At 42.6% G+C, this 15,960-nt stretch overlaps 1 protein-coding gene across 4 annotated transcripts in view; it reads left to right on the plus strand.

Annotated features, from left to right (window-relative positions):
- The first annotated feature begins 810 nt into the window (after positions 1-810).
- agap2 (ArfGAP with GTPase domain, ankyrin repeat and PH domain 2) overlaps positions 811-15,960 on the plus strand; it is a 38,528-nt gene continuing 23,378 nt past the window's right edge. For 2 of the 4 annotated variants that reach the window (XM_041241745.1, XM_041241746.1), the window contains exon 1: positions 811-1,183. In XM_041241745.1, coding sequence (XP_041097679.1) covers positions 1,012-1,183 — 172 coding nt within the window. In that variant the 5' untranslated portion in view covers positions 811-1,011. Of the gene's footprint in view, positions 1,184-12,182; positions 14,579-15,960 lie in introns of those variants that run through there. The other 2 variants (XM_041241743.1, XM_041241744.1) reach the window with 2 other exon arrangements.

The following is a 15,960-nucleotide window of genomic DNA, read 5'->3' on the forward strand; positions in this document are numbered from 1 at the left end:
TTTATTCTGTTTTAAAAGTATACCAAACTTCATATTCACATTTAAACACTTGCACATCAAATATCAAAGTATATGCTGAAACATTAATACTATTAATAAAACCGACTTCGTGGGGTTTCAGAACATTTTACAGCACCTGGAATTGCGTCACTTATTTTTCAGGTGATCCCAGTATAACCACGGATAGCTGATGCAGCCCACAGTGCTGTAAAATGCTCTAAAAACAGAGCTTTGGTTTATAGTGGCGGGATTTTCATACACGTGACCTGGGATTTGACGTGGTGTCATCTGATGTCAAAATGTTTTTCTGACAGGACCTGATGACCATGGCCAAGACATTTAAACCCCTGAAGATTTAAATTGTGCTACAGTTGACCTGGACAACTAGACTGAAGTAGACTCAAACTGCTGTCTTTTATGGAACATAGGAAATGTATTATGCATTATATATATATATATATATATATATATATATATATATATATATATATATATATATATATATATATATATATACACACTTTTCTGTTTGTTTAATGATGTATTTATTTATGTGTTTATTTATTTATACAAAAATACTTTATTGTGCTTTGTTATACTGTAGTATTTAACGCAACAGTTTTATTTAAAAAATACATTTGAAACAATAAGTTAATAAGGATATTGTTACAGCCGGAATGCAATCGCAAAACAATATTAGTAAACTTTCCGTGAATGTTCCTGAAACTCACTACAGCGGTTTGTGTTGACGTCACGTTGCCGGTAACAGGTGTAACACTTCGGACTTAAGAAGAAGAAGAGAGAAAAAAGCATTCTTTAGAATCAGGAAGTGCATTCACAGCCAGTCAGAGGAAACGTAAACCCAGCTGAGAAACTTTCACAAAACTTTTTTCAGTGTTGGCCATTCTTTTGGGGAGGGAGGGGGGTTTGGGGGTTTTGCGTCACACAAATGGATTACAACTGCCCTCGCTTTATTTTACATCGCGCGAAATCGTGATAAGGAATGATAAAATGAATACTAACATCAGCCAGATCAAACTGTTGCATTCCACCGCCATCCGGGCTGAGGTAAGAAGACACGAGTCTATCAAGACCAACATTTCCAAAATCTTCAAACAGCTCGAGCGAGTTGGGGACCAGCAACTTCGAAACGGACTGAAACTTTACCTCCAGAGTATCCAAGGTAAGGAGCAGCAGGTGCCGTGGCGTTTTCCACTGGCTGTTAACAATTTGTAAAGTCCTTACAGGAGCCTGTGTTTCAACCGACTTATGCAACATCATTCTTCGTGTCCCGTCAGCGTCTCAAGAACGGGGGTCTGTCTCCCACACCGCCGGATATTTTTTATTAGACGAGCGACCCAGCAGCAAGCCGAACTCAAGTGAAGTTATTTTAGGGACCAGTGCAGTGCAGTGGTATTGCATGGGTAAAGCATAGATAAGCGTGGTGATGCACAGTGATATTATCAGGTCAAATACTGAAAACCCAGAACATAAATAGGCATGACGCATGCTTTTAAAAAAAAAAAAAAGTGAATATGTATTTGCACCTATCAGAATAAATAATGCGTTTAATCACAGTTTTGATACAAATTATTAAGCATGAAACTGCAAGTTATCAGAACATTAGTTCATCTCGTGGTTTAAAATATTGTGCATAGAGCACTCTATCATTTCAGCTTGGCTTTATAATTCAATGGGGCTATATCAATTTGGAGGCGTGTGTTTACTACCTTGATGCTGAATACAGTATGTGGTTCCAGTTTTGGACAGGATCAGACACGTGTCCAAAACCTATTCTGTGCTAAATTATAAGCAGTGAGTTAAATACCATTTAGACTTATTTTAATCTGTCCTCATATTTCATTCCGTTAATGGGAATAGCCTGTAACTTGGCCGAGTTGAATGGTCACACTGTCACATGGTTTGATTGAAACAAGGGAGACAGCTCAGTGCTGGCAATCGGGATTCTCAAGGCAAGGTGAAAGCAGCTCAGATCCAGGCAGATTTGTACAAGAAATGAATGTAACCCAGAGCAACAGAACTCGGAACCACGCAGAACCCCAATCAAACAACAGGGGAAATAGAAAAATAGCTCAAAACGCCATTTGAATCTTCCCTTTGACTGTATTTAGGTTCAACACATTTAAGGGGATGTGGCTTTTACAACTGGATCATTCCATTAACTTTGTTCCACGGCATTAAGGTATAGTATATAACTATTTGGCTAGTTACTGTAAATGAATAATAGCATACTGTACATAAGCAAAATAATTTGCATTGTATATATATATATATATATATATATATATATATATATATATATATATATATATATATATATAATAAAAAAATCACAGCGGCTTTGTAAGATGCCTGCAAGTGACACAAATTACATGTTTGCTGTGGAAGTTGCTTCACCTCTGTATGGAATCCCTCTTCCCGAAGGTCGCTTTTAATTAATGTTTGAATATTTATTACGTCTCGACAACGTCGTGGAGACTAAAGTCGTTCAAAGATGGCAATGATTATATTGTAGTGTAAAGGTCTGTGTTGTTGAAAGAGGAAACACTGATGTAATCACAACACTGTACCACATTAAAACAAGCATATTTGTTGCCCCAACACATGTGTTTCAGTGCTAAGTCTGGCAGGTTATCGGTTATAAAGTTTCATTATCCCCAGTTTTGGGGTTTTTTTTTAAGCGATATTGTTTCAACATTGATGCTTGTGTAGGATTTCTTTCCGGTAATACACTTTTTTTTTTTCAGAACATTTTGTTTTTTAGTGTTGACTCCAGCTTTAAACGTGGTTTTAAGAGAAAAAAAAAAAAAGTGATTTTGAAAACGGATAAGTGAAGAGGAAGTGTCTCTATGGAAACGGGGCTGAGATGTAACAGACTCCACTTTCTACCTGGCCTGCGTTTTGTTCACTAAACAGTTGCTGCTGTGCATTTTTTTTATATATATTTAAAAAAAAAAAAAAAAATCTATATATTATAATATTCTGCAGGATACCAAAGAATATTCCTGTCTGTATCAAGAGTAGGGATAACACAAGCATTGGCAGTGTTCTCTTAGGGGGTAAGGGAGTAGTTTCAAGCCTGCCCTGGACTTGAGGGAGCACCCTTTCTCTTAGGGGTGAGGGAGCAGTTCAGTTTATTCCAAAGCAGCCCTCATTTCACTTAGGATTAGAAGCCAGGCCTCTAGAGAAGAAAGGGCAGTGCATTAACACACTGCACTGTCCATCTAGAGGACTTGTAGTTTCACAGTGTTAGAGTACATGTGTCTTTGTTGAATGCCTTGAGGTAAGCCTTTTAGAGAACTAGTCAACAATATCTATTTAGACAGTGAATTAGTGAGAAGTTGAGGCTGTTTGCCCATATCGAAAGCATTCAAAGTCAGAACACAGTATGCTACAAGACCTTTAAAACTCACCTTTTGTGTACTTTGCGCGCTTTATGATGAAAAATACAGTACTGGAAAAAAAAAAAGCGATTACAAATAGCTTGTCTGCCTTTATTTTATATATTTGACACCAAAGTATTAGTAATCAGATTACTTTTCAATAGTAATGGGGATTACTTTTTGTTAATTAAGTTAGAATGCGTGCAGCATCAGCAGTTGGCAGAAGCACCTGTATGCAAATATCTTTTCCTCAAGAGTCTTTCTAGCATTAAAACTAAGATACTGGCCAGTAAAACCCATTGTAATATTGACCGTGAAATGACATGGCAGTGGTTTTTTTGATGAGTGGCTGTCGAGCGAGGTTTCTCTATTGTATCTGTTTTGTAATGTAAGTGTCTAGAAAAGTGAGGTTTAGCAATAATTACCATGCACATCTTAACTTATAGATATATAAACTTAAAGCAAATATTTCTGCTGACACCTCCTGTCATGTGGACGATTCTAGATAGCACTGTGCATCTGACTGCTGTCTTTTAAGCTTGCTTGGATGAAGTCTGCTCTTCTGGCGATGTTTGTTGTTTATCAGCTTACTAAGCGGTGTGCACATTAGTGAGCGCTGGACACCATCGGTAAACTAATTTGTATTGTGAAGTTTGCTCTTAAGATGGGTCGGGGGCTGGTTCTTGCAAAAGAAAAAACCACAACAGCAGAGACAGACAGAGAAGCCAGTGGCATGTTGGAGTTCTTTTTAATCCATCGTTGTATGTCCATGTGTGTGGAGTGAGGGAGAGAGGGGATCATGTACTACGGACAAGAGGAAGGGGTGCGTGGGCCAAAAAGTTTGCAGTGGTTCCGACAGAACACGCGTGTGAGCTCTCTGAAGTTCCACTAGCCTCAGAGCTGGCGTGCTTGTGAGGTTAGCCTGCACAGAATCACGTGACTCTAGCGAGCGGATAATGTCTGCGGTCTCTTTCCTGTGCACTCTGCTTCAGAAAGGCAGAACACGACAACGCCTGGCTGTGTACGCCAAAATGGCACACAGATATCGACACATAAGGGATTGCATTCCTTCCCTCCTCTTATAAAAGTTTCCCATAGCGAAAGCACAGTGTAATAAAGCATAGGTAAGCATGGTCAAGCACACAGAGGTGTGGTAAAGAAAAAACAAGACATGGTAAACTAACCCTTATGAAAATGTACCCACAGTAAAAGCATAGCAAAGTGTAATAAAGCACAGGAAAAGCATAGGTAAGCATTGTAAAGTATATTAAAAAAACACGGCAAATCAGGGGAAGCTATTGCAGAAATATTGCTGGGGGGGGTGTGCAATTGCTTGTCTTTCTCTGGGGGCTCCATAGCGTGTGACAAAAGTGTGGCAGTACTTCCTGTCTGACACTTGAAAACTTAGTCCTGACATCCTCCTCACTCAAAACCACTTCCTGTTGCAACAGTCTTCTTTCAGGTGACTGTTGAACAGCTTCAGAAAAACACCGGCCAGCAGCCTGGGACTGAAACCCCATTCTAACTGAAACCAGCGGACACATTTCTGCTCTGCTAGGTCAGGTATACAGCTCAAACGATGCTGTCCTCTTCCCTTTTTTTATGGTGCCTGCAAGCCGTTCTTGCGATTGAGGTTGTAATAACTACAGCACTGCTCACTACTTTTGAAATATTTTTGATCTGTTTGATGTAATCCGTGCTTGACTACAAAAAATGGCAAGCAATGCGATTTTAATCCATGTAGCTACGATGCTCTCCCCAAAGAATTGGCGCCACAATCAAACAATTAAATACATTTATTGAAGCTGTTCAGGCAGTTCACACTTTACTAGTTGATTAAATTCTGTTTATTTGCAATTTAAAGGTGAGTTAAAAAATCTGGCCTGTCTTAAAGTGGCCTGAGATTATGGAGCCAGCGGGCAGCTCTGCTTGTGGAGTCTATGTCATATTGTGACAAGGCTGCGATCAGGGCAAACGTGGCCCAGCCTAATGTTAGATATAGGTATAAGGAATACAAGAGGCTGCTGGGAGATTATAGGAACATATTTGTCTAATATAAAGAGTTCATTTTGTCTGTCTGCGGATATGGTAGGTGCCTCGTTTTGTGGTTTGTTACAGCTTCACAGAAGGACACGGCTTCCTGTTGATTTTTAACTTCTGTGAAAGAAGGCTGTCTGGCAGAGGCAGTGCATTGCTATACTCTGCTTGCTCTAAACAGGACTGGAAAGCACATTAGGGAAGTGAGCGTTGAAAAGAGATGTCGGTCACACATCAATAAATGCAACCACTATTCTAACTTTATGCAATCTCATCAAACTAAAAAAATATATATATTATTTTCACAAATATTTCCACATGTGATTGCATTTATGTTCACCAGTTTAATGCATGTATTAAAAAAAAAGACTAGTATATTAAATTAATGATATGATCAGTGCAAGTGTGCTAATGTGTGAGGGTCACTGTTTGTTGCCATTGCTTGTAATGCATTCGTCTGCCAGTGGCTCCCTCCAGTCCAGGGCAGGCTTGAGGCATGGAGACTGAACTGCTCCCTCACCCCCTAAGAGAATGGATTTTTGTTATAATGTCCTCATACATTTCAGCTGAGCGCACAACGTGATGCTAGCGTTTTAAGTCATGCTTTATTTTAAGGGCTGTTTTTTTTAGTTTATTAACTGCTAACAAACATTTGTTAACAGTTAATAAACTGTAAACAAAAGCACTTGTGTCAGCGAGTCCTCAAAGCGTGACTCTCTCTAATCAGAGGATCTGACACATGCGCGCTTCATTTCTTTAAAAGCTGTGGAGCTACACATTTAAGGCTGTCAAGCATATTCATTTGCATTGCAGATTTTCTCCTCCAGCCTTTGTGGGGTTGCAATTATTAATAATGACTAAGGGGAGCGTCTTCCTAGGCTGTGCCTAAAAATAGTCCTTCTGATACATAAACACCAGGACAGTTAATTAGCGAATGCAGTAGTGAGGGGGGGGGGGGGGGGGGAGAGAGCTGAAAAGTTCAAAATCCAATTTGTACTTAGTCTAGGTTAAAAAAAATATGAATAACTGCAGTTAAGAATAAGGAGCATCAAATGTCATTTTGATTTCACTGTTCCCTTTGCTGTTTTAGGGTGTCTGCAATTACAGAGTGTTTTGTCTTTACCTGGGTTTGAGCTTGTCTGGAGAACCCTCTGCCTATCTGCCTATCTCTCTGCCTATCTCTCTCTCTATCTATATATATATATATATATATTATGTAGTGTAGAGTAGATGAGGCTAGCGGAATAATCATGCTGTCACGTGATTTGAATAGAATGCAGAAGGCTGTTGAGTCCCGACAGTTAAGAGTCTCCAAAAAGGCTCACAGCAGCTCAAAGCCAGGAGATTGTATAAAAGTTCGCTATAAACCCAGACCCAGTCAAAAACCCATTTCGAATGACACTTGCCTGCTGTGTTTACCTCTGCATTTATAACCCAGCGCTCAAAGCTCTGGAACGCATCGCCACAAGCGCTTAGCATTCAGCGCAATGTTCTTGATGCCTTTTCAAAGAGGGCTTTTGAACAGATTTGTAGGCTGCAAGGACAATTGCGCTGGCGTGAAATGAGTCACTCCACATTAGCTGCGTCCTAAAATGGATCTGTGTCATATTCCCGTCCGTCACACAGGAGCAGACTCCTGCTCCCAGTTTTCAATGCCACTGCTGTAGTTCTTCGTGCTTCTATTCCTCAAATGAATTGTCCTGATTCTTTAAATAAAGCTGCACCAGCTCCAGCGGCAGCTGTAAGTAAAATTATGCAATTAGATGAACCCCCTAGCCAGCTACTGTATCAGGTTCTATTAAAACAATTATTGCAATAACATGCACCCCCATTATTGTAAATATGAAATTAGAGCTGTGATTTAAAAAATCTACAAGCATTTGTAGATGTAAAAATTGGGTATTTATATATGTCATTTTTCTGTATGTCAAACAGCTTATCCAATTGAAACTTGGCAATAACATTATTTTGCATTAGCTATTGAGAATCCCAGTATCAGTGGCTCTATGAAGGTGCCTGTCCGTCCGTTCGTTCGTCTGCCTGTAACTCTTTTTGCATACCGGGAGAATCGCTTTTCAGTTGTGGGTCAACGTTTCATTACTAATCCTCTTCTGTAATCCAGCTCTGTCTATATTGACCTGAATCAATGGGGTGCAGCCTGCAATTCATCCTCGATGGGACCCTTTTAGCACTCCGCAGTTAATTAAAAGAGTGTTTTACAGTAACAGTGCCATGGCCTAGAGCTAAGACTGCTAATGAGCTTGATGAGAGGAGAGAGGGGCGGTGGGGAGTTAAATAGCGTGCCATTGATCTGTGGTCTGAGCTGAAGAGCTGAGATCACTCAAGGTTTTTTGGTTGTTTGCGAATTCAGCGTTTATGAAAGGAAGGGGGGGAAATCGCTATAGGCAGATAGGCTCCGTGAGAGCTACCCCTCGCAGCCCTGCAAGCCAAATTATTTAACCTTGTTTTCCCCAATTATGTATTTCCGCGGCATTTTTGGTCCAGCCCTTGGATAACTCCAATGCATTTCTTTTTTGCTTTGCCCTTGGCAGGAGAACGGCACTTTGAAAGCGGGAGGGATCTGGGTGTCTCAATGGGCGAACCATCCCAGTGCCTTGATGTAGAGCTCCCGAGTGCTGAACGCATGGCTAATCACAGCCGAGCAGCAGGGAGCAGATAGCCAGCACTCGCAGGGAAACCTAATACGATTAAAAGAGCCGTCCGGCTTATTAAAGCTGCAGAGTGGCCCGCGGCCTGTTTTACACCCAGACATCTTCCCAGCCTGGATGTTTGCTGTGTTCATCCACTGTTTAGCCTCCTGTGTACCATGCAGAGACATAAGACAGCAAACAGGTGGGACGCTGATCAAACTAGCGCCCGCCTTTTCAATGAGAAAGTATTTTGTATTTTATTTGAGTTAGCGTTTATAGTGATCTTATCTTTAACTTTGGCATTTATTTATTTATTTTTTTAACACGTGCAATGGTTTGTAATGCAGCAAGATACTGTACTGTAAGTGATTTTGAAAAAAAAGTCACTTTTTTTTGTTTAAAAGTTTAGTAAAATGGCATTTAAGATTTTTTTTACTGCACACGTTTCCCTATCTTGCAAATTATTTAAAGGCAATAGTCTTTTTTTCCCTTTTTTTGCATATTTGCATCGGATCAGACAGTAAAAACGTACTCTTGCTTCAACTGGGTCTTGCATTGAGACCCAATATGAGACGGTCTGTCTGCCACCAATGGAAACAGACAAGCCTAATTTCACTGCACCGGGAAAAAGGTGTCCTGATAAAGTGGCCAGGCAGAGTATAATTAAATAACCCTTTCTAACATAACACAATACAAAAGGACCCCAGACAGCGCTGTGCATGAATTATTCAGTGGCTGTGTGTCCAGGCTCCTGAGACGTGCCATCAATAAGGTGACCTCTCATCCTGATGGTTTCGGGTCAGCTGTTGAACCATGGCTACTCTCTCAGCTTCGCTTCATTGGAATACCATTATATGATAAGTGTATTAACCTGCACTATCTGCCTGTACTGGAATAGTATAATGGGGCAGCAATGGTTTACCAGACAGTGTCTGTTTGGTCAGACCCATTGCTATCACAGGGGATGAATGTACAGTAGTGTGCACATGTATTAGAACACCCCATTGCTTCTGTATCAGAGCACCCCATTGCTTCTGTATCAGAACACCCCATTGCTTCTGTATCAGAGCACCCCATTGCTTCTGTATCAGAACACCCCATTGCTTCTGTATCAGAACACCCCATTGCTTCTGTATCAGAGCACCCCATTGCTTCTGTATCAGAACACCCCATTGCTTCTGTATCAGAACACCCCATTGCTTCTGTATCAGAGCACCCCATTGCTTCTGTATCAGAGCACCCCATTGCTTCTGTATCAGAGCACCCCATTGCTTCTGTATCAGAGCACCCCATTGCTTCTGTATCAGAGCACCCCATTGCTTCTGTATCAGAGCACCCCATTGCTTCTGTATCAGAACACCCCATTGCTTCTGTATCAGAGCACCCCATTGCTTTCTGTCAGAGCACCCCATTGCTTCTGTATCAGAGCATATTGAAATCAAACCACTGGAACTGAAAATCTTGAAATCAAACCACTGGAACTGAAAATCTTCTAGAATTCTCAAAATAGGCAAATTACTGATTGTGTAATGCAATTCACGCCTACATAAGAAATTCATTTAAAATAGCAAGAGAAAAGGAACACAGAGCCACAAACGATCAAGTGCAGGAGACTTTTTAGAAGTTGTTTAAGATGCCTAGTTAAAGCACGCGGTGGTCACAACGAGGTTTGCAAGTAGGTATATAAAGGATATAAATGACACATTTTGAGGTGTTGTAATAAATGTGATTTACCCATTGAGACCGAGGCCCTTTTACAAGGGGGTCCTGGAAAGCAATAAAAAGGCAATTGCAATGTATAAAAAAAATAGAATTACCAAATACAAACAACACAAAAAACACGTGTGCTTGAAACGTCATCCACAGCATACGGAGATCAAAGAGCAGAATGAATAAGACGTGTGTCTGTGTGTTAACGGGGGCAGAAGGAGAAGCAGTGGCAGGAGGTTCAACGCAATTCCCAGATCTTTAAAAGCAGAGAGAGAAAGATGATCAGATTTCATACTATGATGGGAACAGTCCGCGTCTTATAGGTGCTGATGACATCACAGGCGTGGCAGACCGAGCTGGGAGCCGTGTGCTGACCCTTGTCCTGAGGGTCATTCCTTTCCTCTGGACGGTGTCCATCTTTAACTGTGCATGAAAACTGCCCGCCAACTGTTACTAAGCATTTTCTGATCTGTGCATTGTACCGTGTGGCCACCCTTAGGCAACATTTCTGTCATTGTGTGTTTCAATAGAAAATATATCTGTGTGTATTAGAACCTAAGAATAACATAAGAAAATGTACAAACGAAGCTCGTCCGGTTCCTGCAGCTAATCGATCTCAGAACTTTGTCAAGTTTAAAGGCTTCACAGTGGAAGGAGGTCCATTCTGAATCATTTGGGGATTCTGTACTATACTACAATCACCTAAATTTAAAAGAAAGCTGAGCTGTGCTGAGGTTTCTGTAAAAACGTTAGCGTTATTGCAGGATATACCTATTCTGTAGTGAATATATTGTAGGATACACTGACTTGCCATTATAAAACAAGTGAATTGCGTTATAATATAATGTAACCCTCAATATGAAGACTACTGTTCACTATTACCAAATGTATCAAACCAAATGAATTAGACCAGCATGCAGCACCAGCTGGCTGCTTTTCAAACCTGGATGCAGCCCCTCATAGCTGCATTTCATATACTGCAGAATAAACTGAATCTACCAAAAACTGAAATAAAAATATATAATTGAGCCGCTTGCATGGAAGAGGTCATAACAAAAAGAACATCTGTCTGCAGTGATACTGTCTGTGATAGTAATAAAGCCCTTCTCAGTTTGATCTGTCTCCCCGTCTGTCTGTTTAGCTTAGAGCTTTTTTGACAGATATTTTAGCGCACCAATAGAAATGCTTTGTTGGAAAGCACTGAGCCTCGCCTCCCCTCTCTCAGTTGTCTCATCTTGTGCCATCGAATTATACACTGCCTCCCAGTCTCCATGGCGACACAATGCTAGTGAGATGGAACCACATTCTAATGGGGGAGTGACTTCATTCAAGAAGCTGTCAAATGCATTGATCATGTAGAATGTAGACATTAAGCATTACTTGACCCACTACAATCAGGCTGTGTTGTGATGACCCCTTACACATTATCCAAGCGCTACACCTTTATAGTAGCTAACAAACGAATTCTATACATTTTCTCCTCCATGCACATCTGTAGGTTTTGAAAGAAACACATTTTAGCAAACGTGATTTTCCCATGATATCTGCTACTAAACGAGTTTATCTCTGCTTGCAGGTCTATGTAGGTACTACAGTTATGCAGAGTATGTGCTACAGATGGCAGGTGTTCCTATTTTATTGTCCACCCCCCCTCCTTGTATATTCTTCACATACAGTGCCATTCAAAAGTCTAAGCCAAGGCCGGTCACGACAGTAGCTAGCAAGCAAGACTGTTGCATCCATGCCTATAAAAAACCCAACGGTAGTGTCGGGGTAATGCTGGTTGTGTCTCTAGTTCTTGCAGATGTGAAATGTCTTTAAGCAAGGTCACTTTTTTGTGTGATGCAGATAGGCAACAGGGTAAGGATGGTGGTTTTAACAGAGAGCATCCTTATCAGCATAATGTATGATACTCTCTATAATGGTTGTGGGACACCCTGTATATAGAAAGAAATTTAAACTCATGCATGATATCTACCAGGATCATTTTAATAGAAACCAAATTGGGTCTGTTTGTATTCACTCATTTAATAATGTCCAATTTAAACTGTGTCAGTTTTTTTCATTGTTCTACACTGCAGCTATACCTCCTTTCAAACACACACGCACACACGCACACACACACACACACACACACATGTATATATATATATATATATATATACACACACACACACAAGCATACTAAAATAAACTGTGACAAACAATTCAACTAGATGTACTTCTCAATTAAAGAAAGTCAAAATGTTTGTCAAACAATTCCTTTTTTCTTCAAAACCAGATTAAAGATCCAATCCGGAATCCAGAAAAAAAAAAAAAAAAATACTCCACTCCATTTTTTTCCTAATGCCTGCTCGACTTAAAAAAAAAAAAATCAGTTTTCCAGGCAGGCAGTTTTCATTGTGTGTGTGTGTGTGTGTGTGTGTGCGCGCGTGTCATTAGCTCATCAAGCTACTGCTGCAGTTGCACGCTCGTTCTGATGTATTTGGAGCCTGTCACTCTTAATCAAAGGCATAGACTAGCCTAATAAAAAAAAATAATTCCTTGATATAGTCAGTCTGTATCTACATACCGAACACTGTTTGAGATAAACCTTTGCTAATTAATACATTTCTAGCTATTGATCAAAAAAATAATAATAATAATTGCAATACCTATGCAAAATGACTGGGTTAGATATTTTATCATCCCTGAAAAATGGGACATGTTCTTATAGATTTGTGTTTAAAATCTCTATAGCATCTCACATGCTGTATCGCTTGCCTGCTCCATTTACTATCCTGTTCCCACACACACACACACACACACACACACACACACACACACACACACTGTTCATTTGAGAGGTATGGGGGCTGTACTACGCTGTGTGCAATCAGCGATTTCCAGCACCTAGGTTATGGCATTCTCCCCCCATCCTTACAAAGGATGCTGCCTGCTGTCGGAGAGCTGTTTCTGCTATTGCTGCTGCACACAGTCCACAGACAGGACTCTCTGTGCTGCCGTTGTGATTCGGGTGCTGGCTCTCTCATGCAATGATACCTCCCTGAGAGAATTTCTCTGAACCAAACCACGATACTGAAGCTGTCAGCGTGAGCTTTTTTTTTTTTTTTTTTTTTTTTTTTTTTCCGGTTAAGAGAGAAGCATTTTTTTTTTTCTTGTGGAGTTCTAACCATGCCCAGCCTGGATTAGCAACAGAGGGTCTTTCTTATTGGATTGCTGATCGCTTGATACATACGTTGGGAGATGGATAGTGGGAGGTGCCGCTGGCTGGTGTCACGTTATGTGTACATTGGATATTTTTCCCCGCTCGGAGAACGCCATTCGGAGGCTGGTTCTCTGAAAAGCTTTCATCTTTAACACGAGCTGAAGGATCTGGACTGAGGGAGGAGAATGTCATTCTACACGAGGCAAAGGAAGGTTCTGCTGCTTCTTGCCGTGCACAGATTTGAGGAAGGGCTGCACTGAGGATTCATTAGCTTCACAGCCATGGGCTACAGCGCTACAATGGGACCCCAGTAGAAAGCACACAGTGTGTACAGGATGCCTGGGCAGTGACCTTTCTGTCTTCTTCTTTATTAAAAGAAGAGGGTGAAGATCTTGAAAGGGAGAAAGGGCCGCCCGGTTTTAAAAGAAGAACACAGGGAAGGGAAGGCTTACAGTTATTTGATTACAGCTTTTTTTGGGGGGAGGGGGGGAGGCTTACAATAGTGAATTTTTTTCGAGCACATGTGCAACCCTCTGCCACCCTGCGCCAGCTTTCTATGGTGTGCCAGCTCCAGCGTGAACCCATGAGCCGGCCAGCCACTCTCCAACGCAGGACCACCTACCTCATCTCGCTGACCCTGGTCAAGCTCGAGGCAGTGGGGGGTGAAGGAGATGGGGCCGCAGATGATGAGGATGCCCTTGAACGGGCGGCTTTCGTGCAGGGAGGGGTTGAAAGTTCAGCCCAGCAGGAAGATTGCCAGAATCCTGAGAGAGGACGCAGGGTACCTGGAGAAGGTGCGAGCTTAACCACCAGGGGTGGTCCTGCCTTGACTCCACTTGACCCTCGATTTGGAAACGCTCCTTCTGGCACCAGAACAGGGTTCAAAGATGTGGAGAAGGAGGAAGAAGGAGATGCTCCACCAGAAGAGCTGAGTGGAGGAAGGACTCGTCCCTCGGTCAAGCAGTCAGAAGGCCAGCTTCCAGTGGAGACTTCCAAAGCATCCAGGGAGCTCAAACCCTGGAAGTCGGTGGATATCGAAGCCAGCCGGACGGCAAAATGCCAGATCCCGGTCCGGATAGGCCAAAGGCCCGGCTTGCTGTTAAAATCCCACAGCACCAGTAGGAAAGACCCGAAGGAAGGCTTGAGCACCATGGCGGCAAAGAGTCTGGATAGGAAAGAGAAGGGAGTCAAAGCAGGAGGGGGAAGCAGCCGGCTATCCTGGCCTGAAAACGAAGCAAAACCCAAGGCCAAGGGGAGTGGCCCTGCCAAGGGGAGCCCCACAAATGAGGGGCAGGCAAAAACTGGAACCCCCTCGACCGTTAGCCTCATCCCCAAGGCGCCAAGGAAAGGGAAGAGCCGCACGCTGGATAACAGCGACCTGCACTGCCTGTCGGAGGACCTCAAGAGGGGGAAGGAGGGAGAGAAATCCCGGACCTCCACTCGGGACCGAAAGATGCTGAAGTTCATCAGCGGGATTTTTACCAAAAGCTCTCCGGCCGCAAACATCTCTTCCCCTCCTTACAGGACGATTCAGAGAGAGTCCAGTGACGAGGACCGCTCACTAGGGGGTAAGCACTTTGTAAATTGGGCTTTTGGGTCCCGCGAGGCTCTCTGAATACAAAGAAGTCTCGAAAATGTAACAATTCGCAGTTGACACACATCTGTTTTCCGATCTTGGAAGAGTATAGGAATGGGAAACACCCACGCACGCACGCACGCACGCACGCACGCACGCACACGCTGCTCCCTGCTTCAGCCTACCCTTGAAACTACCCTCCCCCTTGGGATTAAATAGGAATTTCAGTCTGCATGGTTATTGATCTGTTAGCACGCTGTCAGCACAGCCACGTTGTGTGAAGGAGATCCCTCATCAATATTCTACCGCTGTTGGTTTTGTTGGAATCTTATTTGTATCGGGGGTTTTCACAGCTGAATGCAATGGAGGTAAATATACATACACAGCAACTGCTGCTCTAGTGAAATAAGCACTCAGACTCAATAAGGGTTAATTGGGTTGTTTAATAGAGCTGCTCTGATACAGCCAGAGATGGGTGATGCTCAAGAATTATTGTCACGCCATAGATTGGGCATCAATTTGAACATCAACCCTGGGAAAGATGTTGTGTTTCAGATACAGCAAAGCAATGATCTCCGCTGTGGATTTCTGACCTCTAAAACTTCTGTGATTACTCCATGACTACTGCAAACCACTGCTGTGCGTGTGGTATGATGGGCAACCTTGAAAAGGTCTATACAAGAGCACTAGAGTGAGGGAGCAGTTCAGTCTCCATGCCTCAAGCCTGCCCTGGACTGGAGGGAGCGCCCTTTCTCTTAGGGGGTGAGGGAGCAGTTCAGTCTCCATGCCTCAAGCCTGCCCTGGACTGGAGGGAGCGCCCTTTCTCTTAGGGGGTGAGGGAGCAGTTCAGTCTCCATGCCTCAAGCCTGCCCTGGACTGGAGGGAGCACCCTTTCTCTTAGGGGGTGAGGGAGCAGTTCAGTCTCCATGCCTCAAGCCTGCCCTCTTAGGGGGTGCCTCAAGTCTGCCCTGGACTGGGAGGAGAATCCTTTCTCTTAGGAGGGGAGGGAGGGAGCAGTTCAGTCTCCATGCCTCAAGCCTGCCCTGGACTGGAGGGAGCACCCTTTCTCTTAGGGGGTGAGGGAGCAGTTCAGTCTCCATGCCTCAAGTCTGCCCTGGACTGGCAGGAGAATCCTTTCTCTTAGGAGGGGAGGGAGGGAGCAGTTCGGTCCACTGACACAATTGTTATTATTATTTAAGTGTTTAATAATTTCCCGGTGATAAAAGAGCCATCCATTATTAATACAGTCATCCAACGTTACATAACTCAGAGATAGAGAAAGCAGCCAGCTTGCTCTGAGAACAGCAGTGATGGATATGGTGAAATATTAAAGCAGGCAGAGCCAGATGTGTAAGTAGATGATGGTTTGAGAAA

Source organism: Polyodon spathula, unplaced genomic scaffold (genome assembly GCF_017654505.1).
Source record: "Polyodon spathula isolate WHYD16114869_AA unplaced genomic scaffold, ASM1765450v1 scaffolds_812, whole genome shotgun sequence".
In the NCBI taxonomy this organism is placed as follows: domain Eukaryota; kingdom Metazoa; phylum Chordata; class Actinopteri; order Acipenseriformes; family Polyodontidae; genus Polyodon; species Polyodon spathula.